The following is a 24,247-nucleotide window of genomic DNA, read 5'->3' as shown; positions in this document are numbered from 1 at the left end:
CTGGAAAATTACTGGCAAAGGGGCTGGACTCTGCGTGTAAGCCTGGGAAAGCGAAACAAAACCAGAGAATGTTTTGGCTACAAGGTTTACGAGCTCTTGGAAGGGACTTTTCGATAGCAGCCTGAGTTTAGCTGCCAGGTGCAAAGAGCGTAAACAATTTGCAGTTTCCTGCGTGAGAAAGGAAAAAACAACTGTTGGATTTTACAGTTTGTTTGACAGAGTGAGCTGGAGGCTTGGCTTCAAGATGGATGCCAAGAAAGGGGGAGGTTTGCCTTGCCCACCTCCCTTAACCAATGACAATTATTCATCTTGGTCTGTAAAGATGAAGGCCCTGCTGCAGAATCAGAGGCTTTTTGATGTAATTGAAAACCCCATCCCTGCAGCACCAACCAGAGGTTGGGAGTCACAGAATGTAAGGGCCAGGACTGCTATAATTCTGTGTGTCTCAGATGATCAGTTGGTGCATGTTCAGCATTTAGAAAATGCGAAAGAGGTTTGGGACACGCTGCGTACAACGCATCAGAGAGATGCTGGTTCTTCAGCGTTGCTGTATTTTGAGAAATTGACCAATCTGAGACTTGCGCCTGATGGAGATGTTCAAGCGCACCTGACAGAAATGAAGTTTCTGCGTCAACAGATGGTGGAACGCAATTTCCGTCTTCAGGAGGAAGTGTTTTGCTTCATGATGATAAACAGCCTTAGCCGCACCTACAAGGTTGTTGCCAGTCAGCTTGGTTCCCTACCGGCCGCGCAGCTGACCGCGGAGAGAGTTTGTGCTGTGGTCCTGAATGAACACGACAGACTTGCTGCACTGGAAGAAAAAGACAGGGGGAGGGAAGAACAGAGTTCTAATTCCCCCACTGCTGATGCTACTGGGGAGCATGGTGTAGCATTGAGTGCTGTCCGATGCTACAATTGTGGACAGACTGGGCATCTACAGCGAAACTGTAAGAAGCCGTGCCAGTCAAGAGGAGCAAAGAGCAGCTCTACGAAGCCTGAGGCATCAGGCAAAAGCCGTACCAAGTGCCAGGTGAAACCTGCAAAGGCTATGATGGCGAAAGGAACCACGCCAGATGTTGGGAACTCGTTCATAATTGACACGGGCGCAACGGTTCACATGTGCCCGCACAGAGGACTGTTTTCGACGTTGAAGAAGCAAAGCTTCACTGTGAAACAGGCCAACGGTCAGGAGTTGGAAGCGACTGGAATTGGGACTGTGTATCTTGAGAGTCTGAACTTGACTATAAGTGATGTTTACCTGGTTCCAGAACTGAGATTTAATCTGCTGAGCGTGTCGCAGATTGCAAAGAAAGGACTGAAACTGTCCTATGATGCTAAAAGCTGCAAGATCTACAAAGATGGAGAACTGTTTCTTACTGCCAAAGAGAAAGATGGACTGTATTTGTTGACTTTTGATCAAAGTGATTACATGAAATGTAATTCTTCTGTTTCTAACGAAATCTCTCTTGCAGGTGTGACCAGTGTGAGCACCAGGAAAGTGACGAAGAAGGTCGACAGAGCATTTCAGCGGGTGTATGCTGATGTGATTGGTCCTCTAGAACCATCTAGAGGCGGTGCACGATTTTACCTTGTGTGTGTGGATTGTTTCACTAATTATTCTTGGGTTTATATGATGGAGAAACCGCAAGAAACTTTAGAAAAGTTTCAGGAGTTTTGTGACAAGGTTAAAAATATGCATGATGCTAACATTGATTGTCTTTTCACAGATGACAAGCAAGTTTTTCTTTTACAGAAGTTTCAGAAGTTCCTGGATGGAAAAGGGATAGACCACAAAGTTGCAGTTTCGCAAGAAGCGTGGAACAGGGGGGTCTGTGTGAGAGTGAACAAAGAATTGCAAAAGGGGATGAATGCGCAATTGCTGAGTTCACATTTGCCACATGAATATTGGGCCGAATCGCTAGCGTCCTATCTTCATGTGTGGTTGAGAAAGGTCTCAACAGAGTTGGGATGTTCTCCTTTTGAGAAGCTGTTCAATAGAAAACCTTCTGTTGCCTACTTTAAGGTTTTCGGGTCTCATGTGAGAACAGAAGCTCCAGGTGGAGTAAAGAATGCCAGAGGCATTTTTGTGGGTTATGAAAAGGGTCTCTACAGAGTAATTTTGTCTGAATCTGGTCAGGTGATTCTCACAAAGTTCCTAGAGAGTGCTCCAAAGCAAGAGCGGATAGTACAGACATTTCCCACAGGAAACGATTCAGATGATGATGATGATGATGAGTTTGATCTTATTGAGTTCAGTAGTACTGATGATGACAGCGATAGCTCAGACAGCTCAGTTGTCACAGTCATTGAGAGGAAATCTCACATAATGACTAGACCCTCAGAAGAGGAGGATGAACCATTGATTAAGCTTAGTACTGGTTCTCCAGAGAGTTCAGAGGCTGAACCAGAAAGCAGAGAAGAGCAGCAACTTTTACGTAGGTCTGAGAGAGCAACGAAGGGTGTACCACCCAAGAGGTATTCAAAGGAGTTTGCTAACCTTGCATATGTTGCTATTGTAAACGACCAAGGACAGATTGAAGCTGTGTCTGAGTCAGAGACAAAGGCACAACAGAGAGTTGTTAACCAAGGTAATGCGAAGTCACACAACCAGAGAGGTACATTGGTTAAACCAGCGGCGGGTAGTTCCAAGGGTGGAACTGAAACAACAGGGGAATGTTATAAATATAACAACTGTTTGTTTTCTTCTCTGGATGACGCTTTGCTCGCGGCACACATTGATACTTTAGGGGGAGTATGTTACCATAAAGCACCAATGCTGCAGCAAGCAAAGGCTCTAGCAGCTCAGCCAGCTGCTTGTGGCTGGAAAGCCAGACAGAATGTTTGTGACTGTTGCCATGGGAACAAAGGGGCAGTCCATTCTGTACTGAGCACCGGATGTTAGCTCAGTGTGTGTGTGTCATATGACCCGTACTGGATGTACTTGGGAGGAGTTTCTTCTTGCTGTTGTTGAGTGCAGACATGATTCTCTGTACTGATGTAAGAGGCAGAAATAAATGATGTAAATAGTTTTCTGTCTGCTTCTTTCCCCTCCCTGGGGACACCAAAGGGGAGAGAGGAAGAACGGTGTGTTCCTCTCATACATCTGAGAAGAATCGCCGGACCTCGCCTGCTTATCAGCAGAGTGGAGACGCGGGGAGGTCGACAGGAATATCTGCCGGTGCCTACGCTGTGGCACATTCCTCTGACCCAGGCAGAATTCCAACACACACCCCCCCCCCTTTCTTGCACCCCCGGCAGGGGAAAGAGATAGACAGAAACGTATTTACATGCCTTTATTTCTGTCTTTGCAGCGTTACAAAAAACATTTCTGCTCTCTTCTTCTTTTTTTAAAAAAAAATAATTTTTATTAAAGTTTTAAACAACAAGAAAGAGAAAAAAGAAACATACGCAATAGATATAACAACAACACACAGAAAAAAACAACACAAAATTCAACAATAAAAAAATAAAAAACATAACAATTAAAAACAATATCTCTTTTCCATTTCCATTTTTAAGTTACTTATTTTCTGGACTTCCTCATACCTCCCTCTTTTGTATTCCAAACCAAATTGTTTGTCCAGCAGTTTCTTTTCCACTTTTTTAATCCCAATCTTTAGTTTGATAAAATATTAAAATATATAACTTCAACTTCTTTAAACCTAATCCTTGGTCTTAGTATCATATAACATTAAAGTTTTCCCTCTTAATATCAAATTTCCATTTCTTTAAACATCTTTAATCTTAATCTTTAATCTTAGTCTATCATTAACTTTAACCTGTACAGCTGGAAACCACTTGTTTTCAATCCTACATCCCTCTAACATTCCTTAATTTTGCAGTGTTTCTGAAGATAGTCTTTGAATTTCTTCCAATCTTCCTCCATCGACTCTTCTCCCTGGTCACGGATTCTACCAGTCATTTCCGCCAATTCCATATAGTCCATAAGTTTCATCTGCCATTCTTCCAGCGTGGGAAGTTCTTGTGTCTTCCAATACTTTGCGATGAGTATTCTTGCTGCTGTTGTTGCATACATAAAGAAAGTTCTATCCTTCTTTACCACCATTTGGCCGACTATGCCCAGGAGAAAGGCCTCTGGTTTCTTAGGGAAGGTATACTTAAATACCTTTTTTAATTCATTATATATCATTTCCCAGAAAGCCTTAATCTTTGGGCACGTCCACCAAAGGGGGGAAAATGTACCTTCAGTTTCTTTACATTTCCAACATTTGTTATCGGGCAAGTGATAGATTTTTGCAAGCTTGACTGGGGTTAAGTACCACCGGTATATCATTTTCATAATATTCTCTCTTAAGGCATTACATGCCGTAAATTTCATACCTGTGGTCCATAACTGTTCCCAGTCAGCAAACATAATATTATGTCCAACGTCCTGTGCCCATTTAATCATAGCCGATTTTACCGTTTCATCCTGAGTATTCCATTTCAGCAGCAAGTTGTACATTCTTGACAAATTCTTGGTTTTGGGTTCCAACAATTCTGTTTCTAATTTGGATCTTTCCACCTGGAAGCCAATTTTCTTGTCCAATTTAAATACCTCCATTATCTGATAATAATGAAGCCAGTCTCACACTTTGTTTTTTAGTTTTTCAAAACTCTGCAATTTCAGTCTATCTCCGTCTTGTTCCAGAATTTCCCAATATTTCGGCCATTTGACCTCCATATTGACCTTTTTCAAGGCTTTCACTTCCATTGGTGACAGCCACCTTGGGGTTTTGTTTTCTAACAAATCCTTATATCTTAACCAAACATTAAATAGCGCTTTCCTGACAATGTGGTTTCTAAATGCTTTATGTGCTTTGACATTATCATACCATAGATATGCATGCCATCCAAATACATTATTAAAACCTTCCAAGTCCAAAATGTCAGTGTTTTCAAGAAGTAGCCATTCTTTCAACCAGCAAAAGGCTGCTGATTCATAATAAAGTTTAAGGTCTGGCAGGGCAAATCCACCTCTTTCCTTTGCATCTGTTAGTATTTTAAATTTTATTCTAGGCTTCTTGCCCTGCCAGACAAATCTAGAAATATATTTCTGCCACCTCTTGAAACAATCCATTTTGTCCACAATCTGCAAAGTTTGGAATAAAAACAACATTCTAGGCAATACATTCATTTTTATCGCAGCAATACGGCCCAGCAGTGAAAGCTTCAAATTTGACCAAATTTCTAAATCTTTTTTCACTTCAGACCAGCATTTTTCATAGTTATCTTTAAATAAGTTCCCATTTTTTGCTGTCATGTTAATCCCCAAATATTTTACTTTCTTAACCACTGTTAAACCTGTCTCATTCTGAAACCTCTCTCTTTCAATCGGTGTTAAATTTTTCTCTAAAACCTTGGTTTTTGACTTATTCAATTTAAATCCTGCCACTTGACCAAATTCTTGAATCAGTTCTAAAACCCTTTTAGTACTAGATTCTGGCTCCTGTAACGTCAATACTAAGTCATCTGCAAATGCTCTCAATTTGTACTGTTTAGTTCCGACCTGTATACCTTTGACCAACTGGTCCCTTCTAATCATATTCAGCAAAACCTCCAGGACCGAAATAAAAAGAAGTGGGGAAATTGGGCAACCTTGTCGTGTCCCTTTTTCAATTTTAAGTTCTTCCGTCACAACATTATTTACAATTAGTTTAGCCTTTTGTTCTGAATAAATTGCACTTATGCCATTCTCAAAACCTTGGCCTACCCCCATACCCTGTAGATTCTTCTTCATAAAATTCCAAGAAATATTGTCAAAGGCTTTCTCCGCGTCTACAAATATCAATACTGCTTTAGTATTTATATTCACTTCTAATTTTTCCAAGATATCAATTATATTCCTCAAATTGTCAGACAAATGTCTTCCTGGGAGAAAGCCCGCTTGGTCTTTGTGAATCTCTTCCATCAACACTTTTTTAAATCTCTTCGCCAAAATATCTGCAAAAATTTTGTAATCCGCATTAAGTAATGATATAGGGTGGTAGTTCTTAAGTTGTGTCTTTTCAGTCTCTGTTTTTGGTACAAGTGTAATATATGCTTCTTTCCACAACTCTGGTGCTCTCTTCCCCTCCAACATTTCTGCTCTCTTCAAGCTCCAGCAGTCGAGAGACCAACACTTCCTGTACTTCCTCATATTACACTCTGAGCTAATTCCGGTGCTTCGCACTGTGAATTGACTGTCCCTCTGTTTCCCACGGACAGTCCCAACATTCCCATCATGTTTTGTTTTCAAGCTAGCAGTTGGCAGCTGCATTGCATCCATATCGTAACATACTCCCCCATATGAATCAATGTGAGCTGCGAACAAAGCTTGATCCAGAGCAGAAAACAAACAGTTGTTATACATATAACAATCCCCTGTTGTTTCAGTTCCACCCTTGGAACTACCCACCACTGGTTTCCCCAGTGTACCTCTCTGGTTGTCTGACTTCCAAGGAATGAGTGCATCTGCATTACCTTGGCTAGGGAATGTAGTGTTACGCTTAGCAACTCCCTGTTGTGTCTTTGTCTCTGACTTGGACACACCTTTAACCTGTCTTGAGTTGTCAACAATAGTAACACATGCAACAGCTGAGTTAGCAAACTCTTTTGAATACCTCTTGGGTGGTACACCCTTTGTAACTCTCTCAGACCTGCGTATGAGGTGCTGATCCTCTCTGCTCACTGGTTCAGTCTCAGGACTCTTTGGAGTACCAGTTCCAATAGTAAACAGTGGTTCATCCTCCACTTGTGAAGGTCTAGCCATTGTGTGAGATTTCCTCTCAATGACAGTGTCAACTGAGCTCTTTGAGCTATCACTGTCACTCTCAGTACCACTGTAATCAGTAAAATCATCATCATCATCTGAATTGTTCTCAGTGGGAAATGTGTGAACAATTACTTTCTCCTGTTCAGGAGCACTCTCTAGAAATTTTGTGAGAATCACCTGACCAGATTCAGACAAAATTACTCTGTAGAGACCCTTTTCATAACCCACAAAAATGCCTTTTGCATTCTTTACTCCACTTGGAGCTTCAGTCAAGACATGAGACCCAAAAACCTTAAAATGGGCTACAGAAGGTTTTCTGTGGAATAGCTTTTCAAAAGGAGAACTTCCTAAACCTTTTGAAACCTTTCTTAACCAAGAGTAACAATAACACAATAAAGATTCAGCCCAATACTCATGTGGCAAACGTGAACTCAGCAATTGTGCCTTCATGCCCTTTTGTAATTCTTTGTTTACTTGCACACAGGCACTTTTGTTCCATGCACCTGCTGAAACAGCAGTCTTGTGTCTCATCCCTTTCTTATCCAGGAAATCCTGAAAACCCTGCAAAAGAAAAACTGGCTTTTCATCTGTGAAAAGACAATCAATGTTAGCATCATGAACATTCTTAACCTTGTCACAAAACTCTTTAAACCTTTCTAAGGCTTCTTGTGGTTTGTACAATATGTATATCCACACATAATGAGAGAAATAATCCACACACACAAGATAATATCTTGCATTGCCTCTAGATGGTGCTAGAGGACCAATCACATCAGCATACACTCGCTGAAAAGCTTTGGTTACTTTTGTCGTCTTCTGGATGTCCTTCGTCACACCTGCAAGAGAAATCATGTTAGACTCAGATGCATTACAATTTATGCAATCACTTTGATCAAAAGTCAACAAATACAGTCCACCTTTCTCTCTGGCAGAAAGATACAGCTCTCCATCTTTGAAGATTTTGCAGCTTTCTCTATCATAGGACAGAGTCAGTCCTTTCTTTGTGATCTGTGAAACACTCAGCAGATTGAACTTTAAATCAGGAACCAAATATACATTGTTAATAGTCAAGTTCAGACTCTCAAGATACACAGTTCCAAACCCGGTCGTTTCCAGCTCCTGGCCATTGGCCTGTTTCACAGCGAAGCTTTGCTTCTTAAACGTAGAAAATGTTAGGATATTTCCGTTCCACCTTAAAAGGGAGCAGGCTTTGTGAGTCAGAGTCTGCGTATTTCCTGTTCACAGGATGTTTACGTTTTCTGTTGCTTTCGTTTTCTCTCGGTGTCGCAGACACTAAAGCAGTCAGTCATGTTTTTCTGTGTTCTGATCAACGCTGAATAAACTTGTAAATAATGCTCTCCTGAGTGCAACTTTTCGCTGTGCATTATCTGCTGATAGAGCGTGCATGAGTCTGGAATGTGGCAAGATATTTTCTAGACACTCATGTCGCTGCGTGCCTACGGGAGGTCGATGGATCGTCTGGCAGACGGCTTGGGGGCCTTGATGGACTTTATCTCCCTGGCAGTATCCCAACAGAAAACAGTTCTCGGCGCGACGTCATGTGTTGTGTGCAGCCTGTGTCCAAAACAAAAGCGTTTTCCACTTCTGGTGTGGCTTTTAGTGACATCAAAGCCATAGCTGGTTCCACCTGGGACTTAGTACGACTTTTGCCTGACGCCTCAGGCTTTGCGGAGCTCCCCTTAGCTCCTTTCTGTCTTACATTTCCGCTGAAGATGCCCAGTCTGTCCACAATTGCAACAACAAACAACGTTCAGAGCTTCAGCTTGCTCTTCTCTTGCAATAGCAGTGGGGGCGCTACAACTCCGAGCCTCACTCCCCCTGTCAGCAACATCTGTTGCAGCAAGAACAGGAACATCAACAGCAAAAGTTCTGTGCTGGTCCCGGGGGGAAGGTTACTGTTGTCGTAGTCAAAGTCCAGTCCTGAGTCACTAGCCTGGAAACAGTTCACAAGGAGTGAGGTGAGGTCCGAAGCAGGAAGCCGGGTGGGGACAGGAACACTGGAAGGTCAGAAGCAGGAAGCCGGGTGGGGACAGGAACACTGGAAGGTCAGGTCTGGGTCCAGGTAGGAGCAGATACCCAACCACGACATTGCTCCCGCAACCTGGGACCGGGCTGACTGGCCTTTATCTTCTCTGAGGCCAGGGGCGGTCCCGGCCCCCAGGAGACCCGCCTCTCCTGGCCTTAAGGCGAGCACTCCTCCTGGGAGAAACCAGTTCCCTTCGCCTCTCTGCCCTGAGCCTCTGCAGTTCAGGAGAGGCTGAAGGGTTACTGGGCCCAGGGGGAGACTCACCTGTAGGCACTGAGTCCTCAACAACCTCTGGAGCCAGAATGGATTCACCTGGTGCCTGCTCCTGAGGATCCGGCACAGGTGTAGGCGCCTCAGAATCAAGGCCCTGCCCCAGTTCAGCCGGCCCTGGAGGCGGGGACTCCTGTGCAGGCTGGGATTCCTCTGGTTCACCCTCTGAATCGGATTCCCAGGCCATCACAAGTTCCTTCACTCCCCCTTTTGGGGTCAAAGCTCTTCTCAGCTTTCGATGAGCTTTCAAGAATCTGGCTATCGCTTTCTTGGCTCGCTCTCTCTGGTGGTGCAGTTAACTCTTGGCCCTTGCTTCCCATCCCAGCTCCACAAGCTTTTCGGAGGGATTGCCAAGCGACCTGTGGCTCCACAGCATCCAACAGAATAGGCTCAAGATCAGCTTCCACATTCTCAGCCAGAATTCTGATCAAACGCTGCTTAAGCTCATTTTGAACTTCAGCCTTCCTCCCCTGTGCATGTCCAGCATCAGGCAGTGGGGATTGCACTAAGTGCCAAAGTTGCTCTCCCACCAGTAAATATTCCATTGCAAAACTCCACTGTTCCCAGTTTTGCCCACTCAGCTTCTGACTGAATAAGGCCATCTTGAATCCAAGCCTCAGCTCTCAGTCACGTGCTGGTAATATCCAATAGCTGGTTGTTTACTGCCTTGCACCTGGCAGCTAAACGCAGGCTGTCTTGAAAGTCCCTCCAAGAGCAGTGAGGTAACAGACAAAACACCAGTGTTTTTCCAGCCTCTCACAGTCCCAGCCTCACTTCCGTTTTGTAATTTTCCTCTTCCTTTTCAAGCTAACTATCTCCTAAGTAGCCGAAAAGACTGACGTCTCGTTGCTTAGCAACTGGACTTGGCTGACCAGCTATAGCAAAGCTTATCAGTCCTAAGGAATTCGAAGAATGTGGCTCTCTCTCAGTGCTGTTTCTTTATCCAAAAAACAGCTTCTGTGAACCAGAGAAAAAATCAATCTGTGTTAACTCTTTTAGCCCATAAATCAGCATACCTTAGGGGTTCTGTTGCTCGCAGCTTATCAGCAAAAACGCCTCCTCCGGTGCTCAGCCGTCCTTTGTAGCTTCCATCCGCCCGCTACCACAACTTCCTTTATCTCCTTGCAGAGGATGAATTACGATCCATCAACCTCTTTTGCTGCTTTCATGGATCGATGCCATCGGCTCCGTGCTACCAGATGTCGGAATTCAAGCCTATGTCAGTAGTAACTGGCAACTCTCCAGGCACCCGGCTTGATCTCCTGTTGACCTCCCTGTCTGCATTCCCCAGCAAGATCCAGGTTAAGGTCGCGATAGGCTGAGAAGAACACCCCCACTTTTTCTTGCCCCCCCCCCGGCAGGGGAAAGAGATAGACAGAAACATATTTACATGCCTTTATTTCTGTCTTTGCAGCATTACAAAAAACATGACTGCTCTCTTCAAACTCCAGCAGTCGAGAGACCAACACTTCCTGTACTTCCTGTATAGGAGCAATAGGAAGAGCTCATATTACACTCTGAGCTAATTCCGGTGCTTCGCACTGTGAATTGACTGTCCCTCTGTTTCCCACGGACAGTCCCAACATTCCCATCATGTCTTGTTTTCAAGCTAGCAATTGGCAGCTGCATTGCATCCATATCGTAACACAGAGAACTTCCTCTTTGGCTTGCTTCCTCAATCACCCGCCCTCCCTCCCTATTTTGCAGGTTAGGCAATGGCCTTGCTATGGACTTTGGTTGGTCGCCTTGGTTGTCCAAGGGGCCTGGTAGGAATTTTTCCACTTGGCAAATTGGCACTGGACACTTGGTTTTCGCCGACCTCATAGCAATCGTCACAACTTTGTTAGGGTTGTGGTTAGGCATTGTTTCACCTTGTGTGGAGGAGGGGAGGTGTGGTCACCACCTGCCCCCTCCATGCTTAAGGGTGTTCCGTTAAAGGAATCCGGGGTGTTGATCTAGTCTGAAGCCCGGCTGGGGGGCTAAGGCCTTGACACGACCCCGACGGGAGCACCAGGGGGAGCTTGAGTTGGTTCGCATTGACAGGGCTCCCCTACCGGTGGCTTACCCTTACTGGGACTTCCTGCACAATGGGCAGGAGTCAGATATAGTCAGGTCCAATCAATGCCTAAGCCAATACCGCTCACATTCTTTAATTTCAATAAATTGTGGCCAAAATTTGCCCAGTAACATAAACCTAATATCCGTGTCCTTGTATGAGTCATTTCCAACGAGGGGGTGACTGCGGAGTCTCGACACCCAAGTAAATTCTAAGCACCTACTGCAAGAGGACAATAGAACTTTGGTTTCCATAGTCTGCCGCCTGGGTAAGTCTGGAGGAGAGCTTTTGCCCAGCGATTGTCACCTACGGGTAAAGTACCTTCCTATGAGTAGGTGACCTCCCGCTTGGGGAATTCTGGCGGGGACCGAGGGGTTCCCAAGTCCTTGGCCAACGACGCAGACTGGCGGTGGATTGAAGAGAATCGGTGAAACCAGTGGTTTTCTATGAATTTCCAAGTGTTTTTAGGCTTTTTTAATACAGACGGTTCTTTTCGGAAGTGGCCTGGCCTGACATTGCTACATTGTATCTAGCTGGACCATAAAGAAGGCTGATCGCCGAAGAATTGATGCTTTTGAATTCTGGTGCTGGAGGAGACTCTTGAGAATCCCATGGACTGCAAGAAGATCAAACCTCTCCATGCTGAAGGAAATCAGCCCTGAGTGCTCACTGGAAGGACAGATCCTGAAGCTGAGGCTCCAAGACTTTGGCTACCTCAGGAGAAGAGAAGACTCCCTGGAAAAGACCCTGATGCTGGGAAAGATGGAGGGCACAAGGAGAAGGGGACGACAGAGGACAAGATGGTGGGACAGTGTTCTCGAAGCTACCAGCATGGGTTTGGCCAAACTGCGGGAGGCAGTGGAAGACAGGAGGGCCTGGCGTGCTCTGGTCCAGGGGGTCACGCAGATTCGGACACGACTAAACGACTAAACAACATCTACCGGTAGTTTTGATTGGATTAACAGGATAACGAGGTTTCGATTGACTCAGTCCATTGTTCTCGCAGCGGGAGCTGTCATCACCTTGTCAGCGCTCAGTGGAGCGTGCAAAACAGCTGGAGCTGAGCTGCCTCTGCAGAGCCATGGCATTGCTGCAATTGGCTGAAGGGCTACATTCAACGCCATCTGATTGGCTAGAGCGCATCCTCGTGCAAATACATTGTTCATTCATCAAATACATCGATCGTGTATAGCATCGGGATACGGGGTCAGAAATGGCACTTTCTTCTCGGGGTTTTGGACTTTTTTGCGGTGCTTGGTGCAACGTTGTGACGAGGCGAGGGGAGTCCTAGTGTGGCAGGGTTCCACTGAACTGTTAGAACCCAAAACTAAGAATTTGTCAAGAATGTATAACTTGCTGCTGAAATGGAACACTCAGGATGAAACGGTAAAATCGGCTATGATTAAATGGGCACAAGACGTTGGATATAACATTATGTTTGCTGACTGGGAACAGTTGTGGACCACAGGTATGAAATTTACGGCATGTAATACCTTAAGAGAGAATATTATGAAAATGATATACAGGTGGTACATAACCCCAGTCAAGCTTGCAAAAATCTATCATTTGCCCGATAATAAATGTTGGAAATGTAAAGAAACTGAAGGTACATTTTTTCACCTTTGGTGGACGTGCCCAAAGATTAAGGCTTTCTGGGAAATGATATATAATGAATTTAAAAAGGTATTCAAATATGCCTTCCCCAAGAAACCAGAGGCCTTTCTCCTGGGCATAGTCGGCCAAATGGTGTTAAAAAAGGATAGAACTTTTTTTATGTATGCAACAACAGCAGCAAGAATACTCGTCGCAAAGTATTGGAAGACACAAGAACTTCCCACGCTGGAGGAATGGCAGATGAAACTGATGGACTATATGGAACTGGCGGAAATGACTGGCAGAATCCGTGACCAGGGAGAAGAGTCGGTGGAGGAAGATTGGAAGAAATTCAAAGATTATCTGCAGAAACATTGCAAAATTAAAGAATGTTAGAGTGATGTTGGATTGAAAATAAGTGGTTTCCAGCTGTACAGGATAAAGTTATAGATAGATTAAGATTAAAGATTAGGATTAAAGAAGTTTAAGGAAATGGAAATTTGGTACTTAAGAGGTAAAATTTTAATGCTATATTACATTAAGATTAAAGATTAGGATTAAAGAAGTTCAAGGAAATGGAAATTTGGTACTTAAGAGGTAAAATTTTAATGCTATATTACATTAAGATTAAAGATTGGGATTAAAAAAGTGGAAAAGAAATTGCTGGATAAACAATTTGGACTGGAATACAAAAGAGGGAGGTATGAGGAAGTCCAGAAAATAAGTAAATTCAAAAACGGAAATGAAAAGGTGATATTATTTTTAATTGTTCTGTTTCTTTTTTTTGTTTTTCTGTTCTTTGTGTTTTTCTTCTTTTTTTGGATTATGTATTGTGTATTTGTGTATTTCTTTTTTATGTTTTTCTGTTTAACTTTTTACGGAAACCTTAATAAAAATCATTTAAAAAAAAAATAGTGTGGCAGGGTTCCCTTGAAGTCATCGCCTCGGGCTCTACGTCTCTTACTCGGGAGTAAGACTTCGTTCATATGCCCCCCCCTCCATTCCGTAACACTATTCATATGGACTTCATGGAGTGTGCACTCTTGCAGGGTCTGCTTCCAGAAACTACTATTGCAGATGTATATATTTTGGCAGAAATGGTTTAGAAATATGCACGATGGCAAGCAGGCAGACAGGAACAGTTACAAATCAACCTTGGTCCTGCATAGCCTGGAAGCTGTTTCCAACTAGTGAACTAGAAACCTTTCAGCAACCTTTACAACCATCTACAAACCCCGAAGTTTGTAGGGTTCTCTTATTTCAGCTGTGTCTTGGCTCTGTGCTCGCAAGTGTTCTAGTGACTTTCAGGTAACTTGGAAAGCATGGTAATGATGTCTTGGTTCTGAAGAATGATATTTCCCCCAGTCTGACTTAGTTATCCTGGTGATGATTCAGCTAGATGTTGTACACGCTGACCATATTCCAGAAGGGGTTTGTTGTCTTGGCCTTGCTTTGGCTTACTGAGATCTGTCTTCTCCCTATAGGTGCTCATTCTAAAATGCATAATTGTAACGTTTGACTTCATTGATCAGAAGGAAAATATGAATGCTCTCTATGGTTTCTTCTTCCGCTTCTTACAATATGAGAAATTGGTAAGATAAAAAGGAATGTGTTATTTTGAAGGAACTCGCTTTTATTCTGACATTAACCCAAATCAAACAATAAAGAGTAGTTTCCGAACACACAACAGGACACCATGTGAAAAGTGGGGCCTTAATTACATTTGAATCAAATACATTTGGCAAAAGGGATTGTTACATTTAAGGAACATTCTCTATGCGATGAGATTGGGGGGAAATACAAAAACCCATTCGGATACATTTGGATACATTTAGAAAAGTACAGCATTTTGACGAAAAATACATTTGAGTCGAAAACTACATTCAGATCCATTCTTAAAGTCAATGAGAAAGATACAGCAAAAAGGATACAATTCGATACAGCAAAAAAGGATCCATTCCCCAAGGCACCGTTGACCTTCTTGTAGGGTGTGAAGGCAGAATACGATCTATTTGATATTGGTAGGGTCCTTCTCCTTCATTCCCCTCTCTGACCCTGACTCTCTTATGACACAGGGACCATCCCAGAGTGTGGGCACAACTTCTGCCGGTCCGGCCTGATCCAGTGCAGCGGGGCAAAAAGGAGGCTGGCTTCCTGTCCTCAAGGCCGAGTTGGAGTCCAGAGAAGGAGCCTCGTCCGCAATCAGCAATTGGCTACCTTTGTCGAAGTAGCCAAGACTCTCAGTCTTCCAGAGGGAAAGGAGGAGTCTGTGAGAAGCACCAGGAGCCCCTGAAACTCTTTTGCAAGGAGGATGAAGTGGTTTGGGGCATCTGTGTGGGGGATCTGTGTGGTTTGGGGCAGATCCAAGAAGCACCAACACCACGAGGTGATTCCTCTGGAAGAGGCTGTCGAGGAATACAAGGTATCTTGAGGGGGAGAAATAGCTGTGTATTCTTCTTGGCAGGTGATCTTCTTAATTCTCAGATCCAGAGTAGGCATGGTATTCATTGGTGGTTGTTTATTACCTTAGAAGCAGCCAAGGGGAAGCCTGAGGGCTGCTGGGATGGCTGGGAGGAGGGAGTCGAAGTCTTTCTCTCTGCCAGGGGGGCCAAGGGATCTTCCCTTGAAATACAGCAGCTTCATGGGACCATGGCAGGGAGAGAAAGGGTTAACCTCATCCACATCCCCCAGCAAGGTTGCTTTGTACATATTTAGAACACTACAAATGTGAATTGCACATGTCTCCTTTGGCTAGCAGGATGTCTCCTCAATACCCTGCCAAGCAGAGAGCAGCAAGGGGTCAGCTGCAAGGGGGTGGGGACTGGGGGCCAGTGTTATAAGGAAAAAACGGCTCCTTTTCCCTTCTGGGGTACCTCAGAGCCCGTATAGAGTCCTTTGGTAGCTTCTCTATCAGTAGGAGAAAATAACAGAGGCCAACCAGAGAATACTGAGTAGCAAAGCAGCTAGTAAGCCAGATCTTTATTACCTGTTGCAACAGGGTGCTCACCCCCCCCCCCACGCAGGAGGGAGGAGGAGACCCCGAACCAAGTCCTTCTATAGACATTTGAAATTGCCCACCCTGGAGCCCAAGACCACCCCTCCATACATCATACATACATCACAGAAGGGGCGGCCTACAACAGACTCCTGTCTGGCAGGAAACCTGTTGATGGGTTTACCTGCATATTCTTTTCTGATGAGAACTACTTACGGTATTTATGTATGTGTTTATATCTTAGACCTTCTAATTCTCCTAACACCAGGAATTGACCAGATGGTGCAGGATGCCCCCCCCCCCCAAGTGTCTGTTGGAAGCAGATTTAGGAGTGGGGGGTGGAAGCACCTACTGGTGGGGAGCACACTTCTTCTGGGGATGCTTCCTCCTCCTCCTCCTCTTCCCACTTCTCCCTGGGGCCTCAAGATGAGAAATCAGGCTGGAAGTCTCTTCGGAGAAGACAAAGGAGCAAGCATGGCTGCCTTTCCTCTTCTCCAGACCAGTTAGTTGGACTAGAAACCTTCCCTCCCTCCTCGGATGCCATCTCTGACTCCCCAAGGCTTGCTCAGCTGTTCTCCCCCAGAGAATGGTGCCTCTGGGGCTGGCCAGGGGGTGTGGGCTGCCAGGAGCTGAGGCGGCCTCAGAGTAAGCAAGCCAACTGGCGAGGGGCCCTTGCTGTTGGGAATGGACAGGCAAGTCCCAGGCCCCTGGGGGGCAGCGGGGGCAGCTCAGAGACCAAGAGGAGGACTCCTAAGGAGAGGGGAGAGGAGGCTGAGAGAGCACTCCGCAAGGGAGGCTGTTGGAGAAAGGGTTAGGGGAGGCAAGCTAGGCAAGCAAGGGGGGACCTAACTGGTCTCCTGAGCCCCACAGGGGTGCCACAGAAAGAAGGGAGTGCCGCAGAAAGAAGGGAGTTGGTCCAGGGAGCCGTGGACCCCAAAAGGTTGAAAACCTCTGTACTTTTCTTTCCTCCAGTCAATTACTTTCCTATTATAGCAAGGCCACTGGACCCAAGAAGCCAGTAGAATATTCATCTCCTCTCTTTGTCGCCGCCTGGAGATTTGGAGGAAAGAGAGAGGGGAAATTCTGGCCTATCAAGCAGACCTGGACAAGGAAAGCAAAGTCCTCCTTGGAAGTGTCCCTATTCTTACTAGTGAGGGAACAAGCACTTCAAGAAGCAAGTCCGGACTGAGGAGGGAGGGGGAAATCTGCCCATTTCAACTTCTCCCCATTTCTCCTTTCTCCATATTGGTTTGTTATTTATTTATTATTCTGAAAATGAATCAAATGCTAGGGTGGCTACCTTCTCGTATAAAGATTTTGATACGTGCTTTACCCTCATAAATACATTTTTTGTGAACATTACCTGGCTGGGTCAACCTTGAGAAATTCAGAGGTGTGAATTTCAAAAGATTGCTGTTTTGGTCTCCATATTTTTCCAAGAATTGCAAATTAGGTAAGTTCACCTTTGAATGCAGCTAAATGGAGTTTATTTCCCATTGTTGTTGATTATGTGAAAAGCAGTCAAGGAGAAGCCTGAGGACTTGTGAGCTGAGAGGGTGGAAGCAGTTCAATTCAAATCCTAATTCTCTTGCTGATGTTTTGAAGGCTGACCATCTTCCTCACTCCGACCTCCTCAGAACCGGAGAGGCTGAAGACTGTGGAGAAGTTGAGACAACTGCGCCAGTTCCTGGAAGAAGAAGAAGAAGAAGAAAAGCGTCTGCTGAATCATGTGGAAGAGGTGGAGAAGGAGATTGCAGGGAGAAGGGATGAGCAGCTGGCCAGACTCTGCAGGAAACTCTCCTCTCTTGAGAGGATCATCCAGGTGATGGAGGAAAAGGGTCAGCAGCCAGCGAGTGAACTGCTGCAGGTAAGACGGCTCCAGGAAAAGGCTGCCTCCCATCCTTTCTGTGCCCCTTTCATGTACGCAAGGAGTGTAGGGGCTCAGTTGACGGAGCCTCGAGTCAGCTTTGTAATGGACAGGAACACCCCAGAGACCTGGGATGCTGAACTCACCTGAAGGCCGACTAGAGATTCTTCAGTCTTCTTGATGGAAGGGGAGGGGATTTTCTGCTCCTTGCTGATAATTTGCCTCCGAATGCCTTCCCGCTGGGCAATGCTGCCTTCCTAACCTGCCCTGGGCTTCGCCAAGGATGCAGTCAGGCCTCCTTCTGACATGAGCCAGTCTCTTGACCAAGCTTCTCTTCCCGTTCCCTCCACAACTTCTGGGTGGATCCCCTTCCCCATAGATCCTGATCGGCCCAAAATGGTGCTCGGTCACAGTGACCAAAGAGCAAGACAGAGGGACTCATCCAGACTGCGCCACCTTCTCCACTCACAATCCCATATGGCCAGACGTACAAGTGCTTCTGAACGCCCTCTTTAAGGAGGCTGAGAAGGCTGACATACTGGCAAAGGCAGGAGAAGCCCTATTACGGAATGATTGCCAGATGTCCCCGTCTCCCGGGGACAGTTCCTGGATTTACAAGTCTGTCCCCAACAAAATCCGTCCCCGGAATGTCCCCGGATTTCATATAAGGCCCCCAGATTTATATTTTAAGTGTTGTAGATTTATTCGTAGGGAAGGAATGTTGCGTGATTGGTTCAACGGCCCAAGACACATCATATGGGGACTTCCAGCGAGGCAAAATGGCGGGTGCCACGGCAACGAGCAGCTCCTGAAGCCAGCCAGAGCCAAGTGCACTACCAGGCTGGCTCCGGGCTGCTGAGACTGCCGCCTGCGCTGCCACTGCCGAGGGGGAAGCAGGGATGCCTGGCGCGTCAAGTGGGGGAACCGCTGACACACACACACCCCAGGACCCAAATCGAGGTGGGAGCGAGAGCCCAGCGGCGCTCCAGGGCTAGTAAAAACCCTGGAGCCAACCCAGGGAGAAGGAGAAGGAAGAGAGAAAGAGGAAGGAGAAAAAAGAGGGGAGCCCCGACCTTGCCGCGCTGCTGCCGCTGAGGAAGAGAGGTAGGAGAGCACCAGGAGGGCAAGGACACAGGGCCGAGCCCAGGCCCAACCCGAGTCTACTCCAGGGCAGATAGCACTCCAAGAGATCAGGCTGGGGCCCAGAGGAAGGCCAGGTGACAGAGGAGACCCAGAAGAGAAGATATTACTTCTTATTTTTTTAAAAAAAAATGATTTTAATAAAATAACATTTGTTTTTCTTTTGGAAAAAAAAAAGTGTCCCCGGATTCTTTGAAAATAAATCTGGTAACCTTACCTTAAATACTAACCTTCTAATTCCAAGTCTCTTCATTCTCAATATCCCCATTCTGTTAACCACACCAAGCAACAAGCTGTCAAATACAAGTTTAAAACACAAGCTTTCCTTTGCACCTCGCAGAACTTTAAATGTAATTTGTAGCTTTTTTCACCTGTCCTCCAATCTTAGGTCTTTTTGCCATCCTTTAAATGGGAAATCAGTAGTCAAGCCATACTTTTTGGTAAAACGTTCATTTGGATCCCGGAAGTCCTACCTGAGAAGAACAATGGGAGTTTCTGCCAGCGCCAGCCACTTCTCCTTCTGCAAGCAGCGCCACCCGAATTCCCACCTGGGATGAGCTGCTTGGCGCACTAAACTGAGCCGCCGGAGAAAGACTGGGGCGGGCGGCAAGTGGGAGGGGAAAGTCGTGCGCTTCTGTCCCGTCAGAAAAGTGCTGGGCTCTGTCTCTCCAGTTGCGCTTCCTCGGTTCATAGGTGGACTATAGCAGCTGGGCTGGGCTGGGCTGCCTCAAAGCCCATCAAGGCCACAGGCTGCTAGCATGACTCATCCCGGCTTTCTCATCTGAGGGGAAAGGATGCCCGGTCTTAAATGCTGGCCTTGGCAACTTGGCTGAGCTATCTTGGGCCAGTCCTTGGGCCAGCTTAGCCTCCCTCACAGAGGGTTGTTCTGAAGATACACTCAGGAAAACACCCGAGGCATGAAGAAGAAGAACAAGGAGAGTCTCGAAAGGGGGGGGGTGGGGAGCGCTCCCACCCCAGCCGCTCTAGGATGGGAAGTGCGTCCCGGGGGAAGCGGGATTCAGACGGAGGAGGACATCGGGTTGGGTGGAGGTTGCCAGGAGCAGCACGATGTCCCTCGAACCCCCGGGTTCCACTCTCCAGGCAGGCGCCCAATGTGGCCAGCTGGCACTCCAGCCTTGGGGTGCAGATCCCGGGTTCAGCCCCAGATCTCTGGAGCGGAAAGGCTCTTGGGCGTGAATATGAAAGGCAGCACCTATCAGAATAGATCATACTGAGCCAGTACAGATGAACGTGACTATTGGTTCGCTTCCTCGGCATCCCAGAACTGTGAAGGTTGCCTCAACTGTTGAGCAACACAGCTAAGGAAGAAGGAGTGGAGTGTCTCCGGGGGGAGCATAGCTCCCATTCCCTTCCAAACACACAGACAGGACAGTGTGGTAGCACCCAGGGAATAGTTGCAGCAGCCGGATGGCTGGCTGAAACACACACCATTGCACTCTTTTTGAATGGGATTCAATCTGAATCAGCCAGTTAGTGAACTTGGTGCTCCTGTGCAACAAACCCACTCCAAAACTGCTCTTCCCCGCACACTTCCAGGTCCCTCCAGCTGGGCTTTTTGAGTGTGATGGGTTTTTCTCACTCCAGAGCAGTTTGTCTTTAAGCTGAAGGTCACCAGGAAAGCAAGGGAGACTAAAAAAAATTGCACTCTTGGTTTCCTGGAAGAAGATCAAAAGATTCCCCTGGACTAGAAGAGACATCTTATTAACAACTGGAGAAATGCCAAAGAACTTTGGATATCTGCTTGGGAGCTTTCTGATGCAGTATTAATTTAACAAGGAGCCAGGAGTGAAACCAAAAGTAGACTGACCAGCTAGCTGAATCCAATTATATTGCTATGGGGTGGGGGGAAACCTCTAACATTTTACTTTTCGATACTTGTACTTCCAGGGTGAATTGAATGGGTGGAGGGGGGGGGGTTGGAGGAGAGGCAGAAAGAAGAGCTAACTTGTCCGTGGCTAGGGGGCGCAATCTGGACGGTTCTGCCGTGGCGCAAGGTCACTTAACTACTGCTCTGCGTCTCTGGACCAGGGGTGGATGGTGCTCATTGGGACTGGGAGGGTGGAAGGCAAGGAGGCCAGCAGTAGGTGGCGCCAGAGCCAAGGAGTGGCAGAGCAAATGCGTTCTGTATCTGAGATGGAGTGGGAAGGGGCTGGCAGCCACCGCAGCCATCCCCTGTCTGCCCTCATGGACCGGCCAGAATCCACTGGGCAAATGCTCATCTTGCCAGAGTCTTCTGCTGTTGCTCTCTCAGAACCCGTGCCCAGGTGGGATGTTTCGTTTTTCGTAGCTGCTTCATCCCTGAGGAAGTTGGAGGTGACGCAACTCCTGCATCTCTGACGTGGGAAGGTTTGGAGGTATTTCAAAATCCCCCCTTCTCCCTTGGCTCCCTGGAAAGAAGGCATCTTTACATTTTGAGCGCATTTCACAGGCCAGGAGCCAAGCACCCCTTCCGGAGGGGGAGAAGAGGCCCAGAAAGGATGAGCCCTTCCCAGCCCAAAGGCGTTCCCCTGAGATTCAGCTTCCGGATTTACAAATCTGTTCCCAACAGATTGTAGATTTGTAGATTTATTAGTAGGGAAGGAATGTTGCGTGATTGGTTCAACGGCACAAGACACATCATATGGGGACTTCCGGCGAGGCAAAATGGCGGGTGCCAGGGCAATGAGCAGCTCCTGAAGCCAGCCAGAGCCAAGTGCACTACCAGGCTGGCTCCGGGCTGCTGAGACTGCCGCCTGCGCTTCCACTGCCGGGGGGGAACCAGGGATGCCCGGCGCGTCAACTGGGGGAACCGCTGACCCCCCCCCAGGACCCAAATCGAGGCGGGAGCGAGAGCGCCCGGCCACATGGCCGACTGCCCAGCGGCGCTCCAGGGCCAGTAAAAACCCCGGAGCCAACCCAGGGAGAAGGAGAAGGAAGAGAGAGAAAGAGGAAGGAGAAAAAAGAGGGGAGCCCCTACCTTGCGGCCGCTGAGGAAGAGAGGTAGGAGAGCACCAAGAGGGCAAGGACACGGGGCCGAGCCCAGGCCCGACCCGAGCCTACTCCAGGGCAGATAGCACTCCAAGAGATCAGGCTGGGGCCCAGAGGAAGGCCACGTGACAGAGGAGACCCAGAAGAGAAGATATTACTTCTTGTTTTTTAAAAAATGATTTTTAAAAAATAACATTTGTTTCTCTTTTGAAAAAGTGTCCCCGGATTCTTTGAAAAAACTCTGGTAACCTTACCTTAAATCCTAACCTTCTAATTCCAAGTCTCTTCTTTCTCAATATCCCCATTCCGTTAACCGCACCAAGCAACAAGCTGTAAAATGCAAGTTTAAAACGCAAGCTTTCCTTTGCATCTCGCAGAACTTTAAATGTAATTCGTGGGTTTTTTCACCTGTCCTCCAAACCTAGGTATTTTTGGCATCCTTTAAATGGGAAATCAGTAGTCAAGCCATACTTTTGGGTAAAATGTTCGTCTGGATCCCGGAAGTCCTACCTGAGAAGAACAATGGGAGTGTCCGCTAGCGCCAGCCGCTTCTCCTTCTGCAAGCAGTGCCACCCGAATTCCCACCTGGGATGAGCCGCTTGGCGCACTAAACTGAGCCGCCGGAGAAAGACTGGGGCGGGCGGCAAGTGGGAGGGGGCAGTCGTCAGGGGAATCATCAGAACCACCTGTGCTGCAGAGCTTCTGGCTGAAAGGCGACTCATGGAGATTTGCAATGACTGCTGCAATGCACCCCTAATGATTCAGATTGTATCATTATAGCCTTATTGTGTTTATTTGTTGTTGGTATATTAAATTTGTATAATCTTAGAAGCAGTGTGGCTGTGAGTACCATGAAGGGAGCCTGCTCTTTGTGATTTGCCAGGGCACTACTGCAGGTTAGGAAGGAGGAAGATCCTTTCCCCAGTAAAATATGTTTGCACCCAGGGTGTTTCCAGACTGTCAGTCTTTTGTGGGAGGGATTCAGGTCCAGCCCAGAACTTCAGCTTTTCCAATGAGAATGGATTAAAGCACTCTGACCATTCCCTTAGTAGAGTCTAACCACTGTGTTACGTTTTGGGCAAGCAAGACATGAACGCAAAACAAACAAGTGGTCATCTCCTTTGGAGGAACCCCTGCACTGTAAATATATTGACAGCACACTTCCAGGTCGTTGGCATTGGCATCCCAGAACTGTGAAGGTTGCCTCAACTGTTGAGCAACACAGCTAAGGAAGAAGGAGTGGAGTGTCTCCGGGGGGAGCATAGCTCCCATTCCCTTCTAAACACACAGACAGGACAGTGTGGTGGCACCCAGGGAATAGTTGCAGCAGCCGGATGGCTGGCTGAAACACACACCATTGCACTCTTTTTGAATGGGATTCTATCTGAATCAGCCAGTAAGTGAACTTGGTGCTCCTGTGCAACAAAGCCACTACAAAACTGCTCTTCCCCGCACACTTCCAGGTCCCTCCAGCTGGGCTTTTTGAGTGTGATGGGTTTTTCTCACTCCAGAGCAGTTTGTCTTTAAGCTGAGGGACACCAGGAAAGCAAGTGAGACTAAAAATATTGCATTTCTTGATATAATAAGGTTTTAATAACTCTAATACAATCTGAATCATTAGGGGTGCATTGCAGCAGTCAATGCAAATCTCCATGAGTTGTCTTTCAGCCAGAAGCTCTGCAGCACAGGTGGTTATGATGATTCCCCTGTAAGGAAGGCTTACAATGTAGGAGGCTTTGGGGCTTTGCAAGAGGGGGGAAAGTGGGGACATCATAGAAGTATGCATGATGTGGGAAAGGTGCAGAGCGATGTTTCCTCCTCATAATATCAGAACCTGGATCTCTTTAAGAAAGCGGAATGATGGCAGATTCAGGCCAGACACAGTGCCTAGCGACACTGAAATTTCCTCCTTCCAGAGGCACTGACGGGGATGGCTTTCAGAAAGGATTCGTCAAATTCATGGAGGGTTAGACCATGTTGCACCTCCAGCCGCAGAGGCAGTCTACCTCTGCCTACCCGTTGCGGGTGTCCCCAGTGGGGAGAGTGGGGCTGCATTTGGAGTCTGCTTGGGGCTTCCCTTGGACAACTGCTGGGCTGCTGAGAGCTGGACTAGATGGGCCTTGGTCTGATCCTGCAGGGCTGTGACAATAAGAGCCTGGAGTATGGCTGCTTCACGAGCAATTCAGGGAACAGTAGTGCAGAGTTGCATCTCCCTGGGAAGGGGCACGTGCTCAGCAAAGCTGTCTCTTGCTTCTGGTCCTAAGAGTTGGGGTGGGGACATGGAGGAAAGGGGTGCAGCCTTCTGTAGAGGTCGGAGTCTCTCCCCTGCCTCTCTCTGCCACCTCTGAGGTGCCCGAAAAGGCAGATAGCAGAGGAAGCGAACCAATAGTCACGTTTATCTGTACTGGCTCAGTATGCCCTATTCTGACAGATGCTGCCTTTCATAGTCACGCCCAAGAGCCTTTCCACTCCAGAGATCTGGGGCTGAACCCGGGATCTGCACGCCAAGGCTGGAGTAAGAAAGAGCCCTTGCCAGC

The 24,247-nt window shown here is 46.8% G+C and overlaps 1 protein-coding gene and 1 pseudogene across 2 annotated transcripts in view; both read right to left on the bottom strand.

Annotated features, from left to right (window-relative positions):
* The window catches only part of LOC308467697 (inositol polyphosphate 5-phosphatase OCRL-like), a 552,529-nt pseudogene that overhangs the window by 342,323 nt on the left and 185,959 nt on the right, over positions 1-24,247 (bottom strand). The window lies entirely within an intron of this gene.
* Positions 11,453-24,247, bottom strand: part of LOC308467666 (spectrin alpha chain, non-erythrocytic 1-like) — a gene marked incomplete at its 3' end in the record, with an annotated part of 42,231 nt that continues 29,436 nt past the window's right edge. The window contains exon 5 of the mRNA XM_080989386.1: positions 11,453-11,530. Coding sequence (XP_080845512.1) covers positions 11,453-11,530 — 78 coding nt within the window. The remainder of the gene's footprint in view (positions 11,531-24,247) is intronic.

The sequence above is a fragment of the Podarcis pityusensis genome (genome assembly GCF_964106645.2).
Source record: "Podarcis pityusensis genome assembly, chromosome: W".
Taxonomy (NCBI): domain Eukaryota; kingdom Metazoa; phylum Chordata; class Lepidosauria; order Squamata; family Lacertidae; genus Podarcis; species Podarcis pityusensis.
This window is presented reverse-complemented; position numbering and strand designations above follow the sequence as displayed.